This window comes from Alternaria alternata, assembly GCF_001642055.1.
Source record: "Alternaria alternata strain SRC1lrK2f unplaced genomic scaffold CC77scaffold_19, whole genome shotgun sequence".
Taxonomy (NCBI): domain Eukaryota; kingdom Fungi; phylum Ascomycota; class Dothideomycetes; order Pleosporales; family Pleosporaceae; genus Alternaria; species Alternaria alternata.
This window is the reverse complement of record NW_017306208.1, coordinates 122,169-135,512: the sequence shown is the minus strand read 5'-3', so window position 1 is coordinate 135,512 and position 13,344 is coordinate 122,169. Positions and strand designations below refer to the sequence as shown.

The 13,344-nt window shown below is 50.7% G+C and overlaps 6 protein-coding genes across 6 annotated transcripts; 2 read left to right on the top strand and 4 right to left on the bottom strand.

Moving 5' to 3' along the window:
• Positions 1-341: 341 nt before the first annotated feature.
• On the bottom strand, positions 342-1,217 carry CC77DRAFT_942621 (hypothetical protein; the record flags this gene model as incomplete). Its single annotated transcript, XM_018534875.1, has 4 exons — positions 342-386; positions 451-537; positions 589-621; positions 795-1,217. The coding sequence occupies 4 exons, from the start codon at positions 1,215-1,217 to the stop codon at positions 342-344; spliced, it is 588 nt and encodes a 195-aa protein (XP_018382514.1).
• A 2,027-nt stretch (positions 1,218-3,244) lies between these two features.
• Positions 3,245-4,820, top strand: CC77DRAFT_272787 (hypothetical protein). Its single transcript, XM_018530971.1, has 2 exons — positions 3,245-3,849; positions 3,898-4,820. Exons 1-2 carry the CDS (start codon positions 3,724-3,726, stop codon positions 4,729-4,731), a joined length of 960 nt encoding a protein of 319 aa, XP_018382513.1. The 5' UTR covers positions 3,245-3,723; the 3' UTR covers positions 4,732-4,820.
• Positions 4,821-5,265, top strand: CC77DRAFT_272775 (hypothetical protein). Its single transcript, XM_018530970.1, has one exon. It carries the CDS (start codon positions 4,909-4,911, stop codon positions 5,200-5,202), a length of 294 nt encoding a protein of 97 aa, XP_018382512.1. The 5' UTR covers positions 4,821-4,908; the 3' UTR covers positions 5,203-5,265.
• Positions 5,266-5,306: 41 nt separating this feature from the next.
• On the bottom strand, positions 5,307-6,203 carry CC77DRAFT_272564 (hypothetical protein). Its single transcript, XM_018530969.1, has one exon. It carries the CDS (start codon positions 5,939-5,941, stop codon positions 5,459-5,461), a length of 483 nt encoding a protein of 160 aa, XP_018382511.1. The 5' UTR covers positions 5,942-6,203; the 3' UTR covers positions 5,307-5,458.
• A 722-nt stretch (positions 6,204-6,925) lies between these two features.
• On the bottom strand, positions 6,926-9,084 carry CC77DRAFT_1064360 (TrkH-domain-containing protein; the record flags this gene model as incomplete). The annotated part of the gene is made up of 2 exons (XM_018528715.1): positions 6,926-8,745; positions 8,796-9,084. 2 exons carry the CDS (start codon positions 9,082-9,084, stop codon positions 6,926-6,928), a joined length of 2,109 nt encoding a protein of 702 aa, XP_018382510.1.
• A 747-nt stretch (positions 9,085-9,831) lies between these two features.
• Positions 9,832-12,996, bottom strand: CC77DRAFT_1064359 (hypothetical protein; the record flags this gene model as incomplete). The annotated part of the gene is made up of 3 exons (XM_018528714.1): positions 9,832-10,893; positions 10,960-11,079; positions 11,131-12,996. The coding sequence occupies 3 exons, from the start codon at positions 12,994-12,996 to the stop codon at positions 9,832-9,834; spliced, it is 3,048 nt and encodes a 1,015-aa protein (XP_018382509.1).
• Positions 12,997-13,344: the final 348 nt, after the last annotated feature.

Genomic DNA, 13,344 nt, shown 5'->3' with positions numbered 1-13,344 from the left:
TGGGTAGTTTGCCGATTATTGCTACGTAAAGATATCCGATATTATGTCCAGGATGGAACCACCCTTAGCAAGACCATTACCCGATTCTGAAGCCAGAGAAAAGTCAATAACAGTAGCCAGCTTTGCCGAAACTCCTAAGCATCTTTTGGGAAAAGAGGAGGCGACTAATTCCTTGTGCCTCCGCTGCCGAGAACCACGTCCGGAAACACCAAGAAGGACGAACGGATGCCCACAGCAGTTTTGCGCGTGCGATGCTCGATCAAGATAGGAAAGCTGGTATCATAAAGCGGGCCCCACCGCACTAATCCCGGGAAGATGCAGACTGTGATCATAAGTGTCGTTCAGTACTTGCCGCCAAAATTCTCTTTCGCGTACTGTTCGCATGCCTGGTGTACATCAGTACGAGCGCTTGCACACAAGAGAAAACATGTAACAACAGTCGAGACATACTTTGGCAGGTTTGCCGACCTTCTGTCCTATGACCTTCCATTTGTTGGCGTCATACTCCTTGATGGCGGCAAGCAGCGCAGCGCTCTTCTTACTCATCAGCACACTCTCTATCAAACATCACAGTAGCTTCTAACTCACTTCATCTTCAGCAAACTCGGCGTAGTGCATGTCCTGGTAGGTACGTCAGAGTGTGCGCAGTGGAACGACGCTTATACCATGCCTACCTTGTACCAATGTTTCTTCACGCTCCCTTCTGTCCGCTGTGGGAACGTCTATCATAGGCTAAGTCAGCTAACTCTTCTGCAGGATCACGGCATTCCAGATATCCGGGAAGGCTTCCTCACCTTTGCAATTTCGCTCCAGCTATTCCCAGCATCTCTCATTTGTTTCAACCTCAATTCCTCAGCTGGCGTCCACGGCGTATTTGTCCGACTCTTCTTAGTCTTGGGCTCCTGCGTAGCATCGACATCAGCTGCTGGAGGCAACGCTGCACTACTTGCTTGCGCCTCTGCGCTATCTGATGTACTGGCCATCTGGTCTTGCGACTGTCCGAGCGTTACAGACTTGCGCTTCCGGCTCGTGGGAGATGAAAGTGGTGGCTGAGCGCCAGGGTGAGCTTCTTGATTTGCCGTAGTGAATGACGCCGCTGGTTGTAAACTAGGCAACTCTGGAGGCGCAGAGTATGGAACAGTTGGTTGCGGATTCGCTGCGATGGGCGACGGTTTCAGGCTACGCTTGGTGGATGGTGAAGAGCTATCAGGGGACATAAGGTCAGCACGTACGGCAAGGTACCGAGTAGGAGAAGTATCCCAGAGTCGCAGGACGGGGGCAAGATGAGACGGATATAGTGAAAAGACTCACGACATGGCTGCAGACGGGGCGATAAGACGTGGCCAGGCAGACGGCAGCACGAGACAGCTTCACTGGGGAGAACAGGATGCGCCTATAGAGTGTAGTGTCATGCTCGTATATTACAGCTTCAGGACACTTTCAGAGGGTACGACGGCCAGACTGAAGGCAGTCGATCATCATGATATCCAAGGAAGCAAATGGCCTGTCGGTGCGAGCGCTGATCAAGTACAAGGGATACAAAGAGGGTCAGGTTGGCATTTGACGAGCGAATGGGAGGATGGCTTCAGCATGATGGTGGAGGACGAGGGCGACGCTGTGAGGTTAAGTGGCCGGGTGCTAGCGGGGGTGGGCGCCAAAGCTGGGGATCTCAAGTAATGTCAAGTACTAGTACTTTTGAGCTAGTGAATTGAGGGTGGTGGTCGAGGTATAGATACGCGGGGACAGCTGCAGACAAGAAGCGGGGTAACAGGCTCTAGGGCCCGGCTCTGATGAACAGGTGGCTTTGAGGTTACGGGGACAGCAAGACGAGTGCTTAGAGGGCAGCGGAGGTAGATTGCGCAGCGCGTGACAACTCTATGCGTCTCCAGCTTCATGCGAGTGATGCGGAGCGCCCCCGATCGGGTGTCGCGACATGATGACCGTGTATTCATAAGGGCCAGCAGTGTCGGCGGAACTGTCGAAGAGACAAGTGCATGCTGTCATGAGTGTCATGACGATTCCCATGCAGAGTCAGTCGAGTGACCCGACATCATGTCACCGTGGAGTCGCTACCAACGCATGTAGAGTGCCGTAGTCGTGATGAATGACGGAGTTGCTGACGGATGGAGCGGGGCAGCGTGCATTGACCGGGCGCTCTTTCCTCGAGTAGTCGCTCGTGCCTTCCAACTTCATCGGTCAACAACACAGCGCGCGAAGTCACAATCGTCATGGCGAGAGTCGCACAAACACGACCACATCACACGTCTCCTCCATTTTCCAATCCATCTCACCAATATCCCCTTCACCGCTCATAGCGCCTTCACCACTGCAGAAATCGTGCTGCAATTTAGCCCGACTTCAATCGTCGCCGAGTGCGAGCCATCCCTGTCTTCTCCACACTGCCACTGCAGCAGCGGCTTGCAACAGTCGTGCCAAACAAGCAGCCATTACGCTCATCACCACTGCTGGGCGCGGGGAAGACAAAGGTAATCGACGTCCTGATGCTCGACCAAGGCCATCTTTTCGTCATGGGTCTAGGTGCCTTTTCTACCAGGCTCCGCTCCGCATTCAAGCCAAGCTCCTTCTCCAGTTGCCTGACGCAGCGCCAGTATCACTACAAGCCACAAGCGTTTGAGGGAACCGCTCTGCCACAGCCTTACCACTAACAACCTATAGCAGCACTTGTGGCCTGCCAAGCGCTTCGGCCTTATGAAGAGCCTGACCTGTTGATGCTGTAGGCGGAACACGACCCATCCGAACGTAATCGTTTCGTCCGTCTCACAGCGTCGTCATCTGCATACTTGTGTGTTGCGAATTATCTCCACTCGTCGTGTACTCGGCCCTTTTACAATGAGCCTATTCTCTGGCAAATGTAAGAGATATCATCGTTGATATTGCTCAAAAGCCCGTCGCCAATGTTGTTTGTCACTGCAAATGGTAGACCGCCGGTGCACAGTCCTCCCCGCAGCCTGTCACAGCACCGACTGAGTTAGCGCCCGCCGTCGCTTCGGCACTGGTCGCTGCTTGTTTCCAGCTTTCCAAACATTGTCAAACCTCGCGCTCCTTCAAACCTGCTCCAAGTCCGACGCGCGCGGTTTTGAAACTGGCCCCGTAGCCCCGATGAGGCTGAGAACCTTATGCGTCCCGCTCTAGATCTTCAGAGCCCCAGGCAACGATTTCGTATGCAACTTCATGTCCGTTCCACTTCCGGCTTAACATGTCTCGTGTCAAGGTTCTTCTAAACATTTTGGCTGCGAACGCCGTCTATGCCCCATGGCGCCGATCAGGAATCGAGTTGCAGAGGCGACGGTTTGAAAACGTTGCCAATCTCAGAAACTGCCACTGCTAATCGACCTGGTCTGTGGACACTGACCGACCCGTTTCTTGACCACTGTCCAAACTCTATAATTACTCCGCTGCCCCAAGTTTCGAGGCCTCAACCGCATCTGTTCAATCGGCATCTGTCTTTTGTTTTTTAGCAGCCTTGTAATACTCTCGTTTTCTTCCCACTGGTTTGGGCTGCACTACATTCACTTAATCAACATTGCTGAGCAATTACCTTTTTACCGACACACTGTGTAATACTTTCTTTTCAGAGCCAGACTCGATTACGACGAACAGACATCCCTAGTGGACACGACTCAACGACTCCTACTACCAAGTACAACTATCATCAACAAGAACAGCAACATACTATCACCCCATCAACACACTATTGTCATCATGATGCACCATCAGCCCCAGATTCTCTCTCCTCTCCCAGAGATGAACTCGCAATCCCCTGACCCTTCCAGCCTCCGTGCTCGCAAGATGTCAGCCGGTGGTAACAGGTCTTGGTCTGAAGAAGAGGTATGCCAACTATGTCGCACCTACCGAACACTTGCTAACATTGGCTAGGAAACCTACCTTCTCCAGACTCGCATGCAAAAGATGCCCTACAAGCACATTGCAGCACATCTCAAGAAGACCGAGCTTGCATGCCGCCTGCACTACCACCAGCTCTCGCACGGTAGCCATCGCCGCAAGCGTACCAACTCCGTCTCCTCCAACGCTTCATGCAGCTCGTCTGGTACTGCTCCAATCTACTCTATGGCTGTCGAACAGGATGCCTACTCTCAATCTTCTCGCCACAGCTCGCCTATGAGCTACTCTGGCAGTCCCCATGTTCGCGCCAACTCCATCACCACCTCCCCAGGCCGATCTCAGCACAAGATCCTTCTTCCCAAGCCTCGCACCCTCACTCCCCGTGGTTCTCCAGAGCCATTCAACGGTCTCCGCATCAACACCGAGGTAGCCCATCAGCCCAAGATTGTCGACACTGACCGCCTCCGCTCCATCTACGAAGCCCGCCGTCAGCAGTTCTGGGCTATGGTCGCCGCCGACTACGGTGCGGATGTTTCCCCCGCTCAGCTCGAGGAGATCTGGCGCAACGGCTCCAACGCCGTTCGCCCTCCTACTCCCGATGCCTCGCCCGATGGTAGCATCATGCACAACCCCATGTTCAAGCCCAACCCCTTCCCGACTTACATCTCGCCGGCACAGAGCGAGCCAGCGAAGCACTACAGCCCCATGAACCCAATGGATATTAGCGCTGTTTCGGCTCCAGAGCGTATGCCGTATGTGCTGCCAATGCCTGTCCCTTCCTCAGGCCGCGCGAGGGCTGGTACTTGGAGCTCGGCGCCGAGGGACAACATGCCAATTGCTAGCCTCCTCAATGATGATAGGAAATAGATATTATTTCGTCAAATTCCTGTACTTGTTGAAATCTTTCCATGGGCTTTGGGATCGGTATGGCACAGGCAATGACTTTCTCCACTTCTCTACTTTCGTTAATTCGCTATTCAATCAACTCTTTTTTTCCTACCATCTTCTTAACGGTTCGGTGGTATATGTGGGAACTGGTATGGTATGCATGGTTATGAGACATTCCACGTTTCGGATTATCCACGCAGGAGTTGTTTACATTTGTCATTCTGGGCTTGGCGTACTTGGGTAACTTGCATCTACGCGCTTCACTTTCTCACGATAGTTCGGCATTCATCTTTCGCGGTACTTGTTAGCGGTAGTGAATGGAACAAAAAATATCCACATTTTCAATCTCCACATAGCTCTAGACAACTCATTGTGATGTGTACTTTCAGCGAGCATTACCCTTGCGCATGTTTAGTCCTGATATCTCGCTTGCGGTACTTACCTTCTTAATCCGGCCTGTTAAGCGAGGGGTGTCAAACACGACAGTCCACCTCACCTTCCATACATTTGCATACTCGTTATTCACCATAGTAGGGTATAGTTACTACGTTGAGGAGTTTGACTTCAAAGACTGCATCTGTACTAGGGCTATCAAAAGATACTTTTCAACCATCTGGACCACTTGCATAAAAACAGCATAAACCACTTCCAAGCACGATACGGCCACCATCATGAATTTCACATACTTAGGTAACTTAACCGTTCATCAACCGATCTTGACAGCGGCAGCCTTGTGACCCAGGCCGCCTATGACAGCAAACCGTACCGCAACCTTAAGGCACATACACCAGCTGCCGTCCGGTGAAACAGCAACGGAACATTCCGTTTCGCTGTGCGAAGCGAATCTTGCATCTAGATTTTCCTTTCCAACTAGTCGGCCGTTGAGATCGTTCGCTTGTTCGTTGCGGCGACCTGACCAGGTGGGGTGCGTGTTTGGTAGTTGAAACGTTTCCCACCGCACTAGGTGCTTTTCGCAACGGTTTGGTAACGGTACTACGGGTAATATTGTCAGCTGACATGGCAGATTGTATCGTGAAGCTGCCAACTTTTGTTTGACGACGACGATAATCGAGATATGTGGTTCGAGTTCATGCATGTGCGGCCAAATGTCAATGCGTTGTGGTAGTGTGGTTACACGTGATGAGGCAAAGTGGATGCCAACATACGCGTCGTCCTTCGCACTCTGCATGTCGCCAAAGAGTACCGTCAATCATGGCAAACCTGTTAAGAATTCCAAATAATTCATCTTAGTAACAAGAGACATGATTTGCGCAAAGGTTCGGCATGCCGTGTTCCTATTCTTGAACACAGACCCCATGTCAGCTTTGCACATCTCCCGCCGTCCCGCGAACGTCATTTGACTCGCTCCCACCGATCCTATCAAAAAGCGCCACAGCCCGTCCGTCCGCCTAGCATCTTACCAGTGCGTTTTGTGTAATTTCCCAAATCTTAGGAAATTCATGCCTTATTGCCTGAGAATCCTCCCATGATCCTTTCCCTCGGATCCCTGCAAAACACGCCATCTCATCGACCAAAGATCCTTTCGTCCCATCACCTTTCCCCACCAACTAGCTCAGGGCCCAAGCTGAGTCAATTTCCATGTCCCTGGTTCACTCATATGCCGAGTTCTTATGCAGATCCACGCCCCGGTGAGTGTGGTTGGGCCCGCCTCTGTGGACACTTCAGGGTGCGTTTGGCGATATTCATGCGAACTAGGATTGAGACCTAGTAGGGATCTGTGAGCGCCTTAGTTTCGAGGCGCATAAGTGTGGCGTGTGAGCGATGGATGCGCGCGATGGAATGGAAGCCTTGTAGGGCTGATAGAATTTTGCTGTATGCAAGTCTGAGGGGAAGATGACGTAGAAGGAAGTAGTGACTTCGGTGATATCCGTGATGCGTGTGCGTACATGCATGAGTGAGGGGTTCTGGAAGTGTGACCGAAGCTTAAGATGTATGCATGGGGCGATGGGGATCGGTATAGTCGCCTGATACGTACATAACGTCCTTCTCCGGATCCGGAGGATGGTTGTCGGACCGTGTAGTAGTCGTTGGGTCAATCGGCGCTCGTGACTCTTCAATGCGACGTAATCGCTCTGACTATCTGGGGTCATGTTTGGCCGATAGTACTCCCGAAAAAAACATGTGAATTGTGCAGCGATTGCGGCCCTTCTCATCAGGGGTTGGATTGTGACACCGTCTCTTGCCTCTCTTCCTGACCAGTCTCGTTGTTTGGTTGCGACCTTCTCCTGTCCTCTGGGTCCTGGTCACCCTTTCCGGCCTTCTGTTGATGCTTACCACTTCCCTCGATATCATTCCTTAGCTCTGCTTCTTCTTGTGGGTTTTCTGTACCCGTCGCGCTGTACTCTTGGTCCATACGATGCATAAGCTCTTCGCCAGGTAGAAGAATACTTCGATCGATTGCTAGAGGCAGGCCACGATGCCTACCACGCAGCATCGCAGCCATCAACACGACTTTGCTCAAGCTCGCAAAGTCGCCACTTAGACTGTAGTTCTTGCCCGGTACACCGAGGCTCAAGCCGACAGTACCATATGCCGATGTGACTTCAAATAGAATAGAGAAGATGCTGAACCCCGGATCTGCCTTGTTGATATGTCCTCGCTCAATGATACATATCAAGAAGAAGACAAAAAACTGAAACCAGATGTCGTAGGAAAGTTGTTTTTGTAGATGTGATGCGATTCCGGCAGCACTACTATCGTGCTCCTCTAGTCCAATCGACTTCTCTTCGTACGTATTCGTTTTGCGCAGCACCAGCGTCATCGGGTAGATGGAAACGTACATGATGACTAGATATGCCACCAAGCACGCTGGTGCGAGGGAACTCATGTTGATGATGTATGCGCCACTGGTACGTAGTCCGCTAGCCATGAAGAGACCATCCACTACCCGAGTGCCAGTGGAGAGAGCTTCAACGTCTGGCATGCCGATGTTCAGAATCTCAAAACAAAGCCAGGCCGTGATGTCAATGCCGAGTTGGACAGCAAAAAGGTATACTGTTTCGCGTTTCGGGAAAAGGTATATGAAGCAACGTCGTGGATGTTGCAGGAGAAATTGCATCGTGTTCCTCATACGAGAATCTTTTGGTAACAACTTCTTCATGATCCATATAGTAATGCGAAGTAGAATCGGGAATTGTGTCTGACCAGCGAATGCCAAACATGCCGCGGTAAGTAGGACAAACCAATTACCGCTGAAAGGGATGAAGTTGGCATTGAGCACATTGAGTCCACCGTTGGCAAACTCAGTCACTGTCGCAAAGAACGCCCACCATCCCGGGTTGATGGCACCTGGTTGGTTTTCGTATAGTGTGTTCTTGGTGTCGCCTCGATATGCGTATGGTAGTAAGAAAGTAATACCCAGTAGGTACCAGAAGATCTGGTAACCGACTAGGATGAGCAAGAGAGTTTGAAGTGCGCGATACTCTACACCTCCGAGTTCCATACGATCTTGCTCGCTAAGCTCTCGAAAACGGCCTTTGGAGTCGAGATGAGGCTTGAAAGAAACGTAGTCGTGTTTCTCGGGCTTCAACTCTGTAGAAAAGCGATCCAGTATGCGACTGAAAAAGTTGCGAGCTGACTTGATCTCCCATGGCGTTGGTATAAAGCCAAATCCGGTCTCGTAATGAAATGTCCTTCTTCTAGACACAGGCTTTATCTTCACGTGCGGGGACTCATCTTTTCGTCGTTGCGTACTCTTTCCTGCTTTGTTTTGTTTTCCGTTCGCTCGCTGGCGCACGCTCTCAGCACTACTGCTGCTCTCGTTTCGATCCGAATTACTGTTCTCAATGTCTCGCACTAGTCGTTGCATTGTATGCGAATGCTTGACGACGTCTGCCATTTTCTTGCGGAATAGCGCTCTCCTGATCAGCACCACAGCCGTCGAGACGAAAGGGATATTGCCAATCATCAGCAGAACGGCGAACCAAGCCTGCTGAAAGCCGGAGAGATCTCCGAGGTCAACCGAATTGAGCCCTGCACCAATTAGCCTAAGGCTTTCATTATTGTTTGACGGAAACACTTACCTGTAGTGGTCATAGCACTGCAGGACAAGAACAGCGCATCAGTGTAGGTCAAGTGCGCTCCTCCAACCTCTTTCGGTCCATTAGCAAGACCCTGCCCATAGACGATGACCGACGAAATTGCGATGACGATGATGAAGTACAGCATATGCGCGCGATAAAAGTTCAATTTGAAAACCTCCTCTCCCAAATACTTCAGAAAATCATTCTTGACCTGTCGCGGATTGCGCAGCTCCTCGATGGGGTCGTGCATCTCGTTGTCGTCGTCGAGCCGCAGCCACGACGAGTTCATAATCGGCTCCCGTGGTGGAGTATATACTTTGCGGTATTTATCCAAGACTTTCACTAAAGAAACTACCGGAATTCGTGGCGTGGTAAGATAGCTGGACCTTGTAGCAAGTAGGCTGTGTTGCTGTGCTGCCCAGGCAAAATCATGAGGAATGATGTCACCGAGCTGTCAATAACGAATCCCGCGGCGGAAGCGACGCATCATCGTGGGCGCTACAGCAACGCTTTGGTCGATCTTCAGGTCCGCGGCGTTTTCGATTGGTTCTCATACTCACAGGTAAGTCGGTGTCAGATTGCACGTTGTCCCACGCAGACGTGGTGGTGTTTCCGCAGCGGTCCGGAACATGTTGTGATAAGATGCCGGAATTCCTGTGCATCCGAACATGTTTGCTGGGATTATCCATACCGTGCTACATCTCAAGGTCGGGCGTAATCATTTGGTCCTCTTGTGTTCTCGCGCTCGATTTGCGATTCGCAAATAGTTGGCTACAGTGCTGTCGAATTGGACTTCGAGTCGATTGATTAACTGGTTACGCGCGCGAGTTCACTCCGATCACCATTGATGCATGCCGGGCCATGCCACAGCCATTTTTTGAACGTGACACAATTGGAATACATATCCGTATGATTAGGCTAAATCTTTGTGAAGCAAGATACATTTTCATGTGAGAAATGAAGCGACGTACCCGACTAAAACACACGCCAATCAACGACCCGACTTCTTAGAACGCAGTAACTCTCTCCCACCGTTCTACGCAACATCTTCTTCCTCAGTCGTAACAACTTCGATCTTCCCTTCCTCAAAAACCTTCCCCTCTCCGTTATTCTCCAGTATCTTCTGCTTCTCCTTACTGACGACCTCTCCATCCTCATCCACCCTCTCAAAGACAACCCCGACACTACTCAACTTCCAATGACTCCACCTCATCGCCATCTGACTCCACCCACCTAAACTACCAAAACAAGTACTAATCCCCACAAATCGCTCTCCCTCCACTGCCTTCCTAACCCACCAATCTTTGCACCCTGGCAGTCCAAAATAGCCAACACGGCCAGATTGCGTAACGAGCTTAAGAGCACGATACTGATGCTCGATATGGACTTCGGTGATGGATTCGTTATTCAAGGGAAAAACAATATTGTCTTTGTTATAAGATGGGTTAGATGCGCCGGTCTTTGGGTCATATTGTTGTGAATTCTGGCTTAAGAGCTCTGACCATAGCTCTCTAAATGTTTCCTCGAGGGGATTCATGTCAAGTGTCCAGCGAGGGTGTTGGGCTGGGGCGGCAGTTTGACAGCCGACGAAGGAGTTGTAATTGCTGTAGATCTTCGTGCGGCCAGAGTTAATGGCAGCAAGTTCGTGGCTGGACTGGAATTGATAGGATGAGAATGTCGTGTTGGTGCATGAAGCTTCTGTCCCGGGGAAGGGGCTAGTGATAGGGCAAGTGGTCGTTGTTGCACTAGTCGATGGCACCGATTCTTTCGCTGATTCTCCATCTACTGTCTGATTGGGCAAGTTATAGATGGTCGCTCCACCAGGCTGGAAGACTTCAATGCAGATTTTGTTCCATAGGAAGATATCATGCGATGTCATCTCCTCGGGTGGGTCGAATGGTGAAATGCGAGTTGATATAGGGAAGAGAGCGTGATGGTAAGAAGGATGTGACCATATCGGATAACGTCTCTGCTGGTAAGGAAGGCGCGTTAGGTTCTTCCAGAATAGCTGCTGAGTAGTGTCGTATTGTAGCCGGGCGGTTAATGCTGAGTCCAATCTGGAAGCTTGGAGAAGACCGAGGCGTGAGATGGCACCGTTCTGGTAATGGTGTCAGCAGCGGCTTGCGAATGAGAGAAAACACCGTTATGATATCTAGTGACTTACCGAAGCAGTCTGACCTGTTAAACCCACTAGATACATGTTGTCCAACACCAAAAACGGCCTTTGAGAGGTGGCAAGGCGGTGATTCATTACAGACTTTTCTCTTCCAGTAGTCATTTTTATCTATCTTTTATCAGTACCGCTGCTCGTGGGTAAGTATAATGCAAGACGTACCTGCAAACCTCTGATGAGACAAGTTGTGAGTGACTTTACTTCCTCAGGTCTACCATAAGTGCTCCAATCGTAATTGCGGTTGTTGCGGCTGAATATATCAATCTCGTCGATGTCGCATATGATTTGGTTGATCCATTCCCCTCGCTCGATATGTAATGGACGTCCTAAGCTCCCCTCGGCACTGCCAAACAGTCGCCTTTGTCCACCCAACGTGATGGAGATGCCAACTAAGAACATATTTTGCGAAGGATCGTGTCGCCAATACGTGTCGAGGACGCAGGACCGATGACCAATCTCATACCATGCGTGAATGAACTGTGCAGAAGTGGTCTCCGAGTCATTGGGTGACGGGTACATTGTCATAGGTGTGGACAAGCACACGGAGGCCTTCAAAATCGCCTTCGCTTCCTCTGAATCTTCTGGTTCAGCGGGCTCGACCGAGGCTACTAATCTCTTATAAAGCGAGGCTAGTGGTTGACAACACTCCCAGATTCTGCGTCGGTTCGCTATGTGCATAAGCGGTCCCTGATTCCCGATGTCGGGATGGGTCAGTGCATCAGACCAAAGAAAGAGGCTTTTGTAGTCGGTTGCATCGGTGCTGGTATTCTCGACGAAATGACCGAGTTCGTTGAACCATGGCAAGATACGAACGTGTATCATGTGTTGCCAGAAGGCAGCTTCACGCGTGTAGCTGTTGACGTGGTAAGAAGCTTTCATGAATGATAGCATGTCCTTTGTGTCCATGTACCCAATAATTTCAAGGAGAATGTCGTATGGGAGAATTTGGGTCGGGTCGCTACGGACTTTGTTCGATAAGTCCAAGACCTCCGTAGCTCTACCCAGAATAGAGCCGGATAACAACTCTGGAATCTTTTCTATGAGAGACGGTCGAGGACCGGGATCACATACCACGTACTCCTCGCCTGGGACGTTTACCCAGAATTGTTCATGTGCCATGCTATACCCATAGTTCACGTCCAGGACCGGTCTTTCATCGACCAGGTGGGCTCTCATAACCTCCCACATCACATCTTTGTTGACTTCGTGTCCCTTTTTAAGTCCCACGCTGTTGGCAAGAATGTTGAAGCAAGCCTCGTGGAAAGGAAAAGCCATGTTCTCCTCCCCATCGGAGTACGCCGTGAGGTTCAACGAAAATTCACCAGGATCGTTCGGATCTCGTCCAGATTTCTTGACATCAAACCCGCCGAGTCCTCCGTAACGACCTCTGCCAGAAACATAGGCTTTGGGATTGTCACGGTCAGATTCACGATTGAGAGCCAGTGCGCGGCTCCGATTGATCCAAAGCAAGTCTTCTCGCAAGATCAATCTAGGGTCGAAGCTGTCCTCCTCTTCCCAGTCGTCAACACTCTTTAGAAGGACCTCATCGAGCTCAAACGATAAGTCAGAAGTTTGTGACCAACTATCACTGTCTCTTTCTTCCGTAGGCTCGGGCTCGGGAGTGCGGGGTCGCATAGCCACATCTGTAATCTCAGTTACTCCCGCAAGCAGGTCGAAGTCGTTGGTGTCGACAGACTCTGTATCTTCAGAATATTCAGAATTCGAGGTTCCGTGCTCATCCTCAAAGTCAGAGCCTGTATCATCTTCGGCTTGTTCTTGCAGTTCATTGAGCCGCTTCTTGATGACTTCGTCGTCAGGCGCATCTTCCGCTCCGCTGTCATCATCTTCACTCTCGGCTCCCGACGAGCAAGAGTTCTCTTCAGCACTCGTGTCAGCTAGCCTCCCCGTTGCTATACCAACATTGCGATCCCTCTTGCGTAGATTCTTTTCCTTCATCGAACCAATTCTGACAGCCTCGATATCTAACGTGCCCGCGCACAAGATACAGTAACAGTCGAAGGAGCCCATAATAGACAGGTAAGGCTCTAGAAAAAAAGTGAGATCCTGGATACTTCGAATCGAAGGGTGAAGCGGTCAATTAGAGTAGAAGTGTTAGGGGTTATATTAGCCAAGTACGGTTAGCGCGCCGCCACTATCTTCACTATACCCGAAAGCGTGACTGCAGCCTTACGATCCCAGACATGATTTAGGCATCACACGGCAAGATCCGCAACGTCCACAACCATCCACAACGGGCTACCCACAAGACATTATGAGATGGACAGGGGGATGACTCGGAAAGCACAACAAAGACAGCTTCAGGACGGGATGCAGGTTGAAAAGCATCCACCGCCGCAGCGCTTCTTGGATTCTTTC

Excerpts from the sequence above, each read along its gene's own strand:
- CC77DRAFT_272787 (XM_018530971.1), top strand. The coding sequence starts at position 3,724 with ATGATGCACCATCAGCCCCAGATTCTCTCTCCTCTCCCAGAGATGAAC. Across the intron at positions 3,850-3,897 it reads GGTCTTGGTCTGAAGAAGAG|GAAACCTACCTTCTCCAGAC; the intron begins GTATGCCAACTA and ends AACATTGGCTAG.
- CC77DRAFT_272775 (XM_018530970.1), top strand. The coding sequence starts at position 4,909 with ATGCATGGTTATGAGACATTCCACGTTTCGGATTATCCACGCAGGAGT.
- CC77DRAFT_272564 (XM_018530969.1), bottom strand. The coding sequence starts at position 5,941 with ATGCAGAGTGCGAAGGACGACGCGTATGTTGGCATCCACTTTGCCTCA.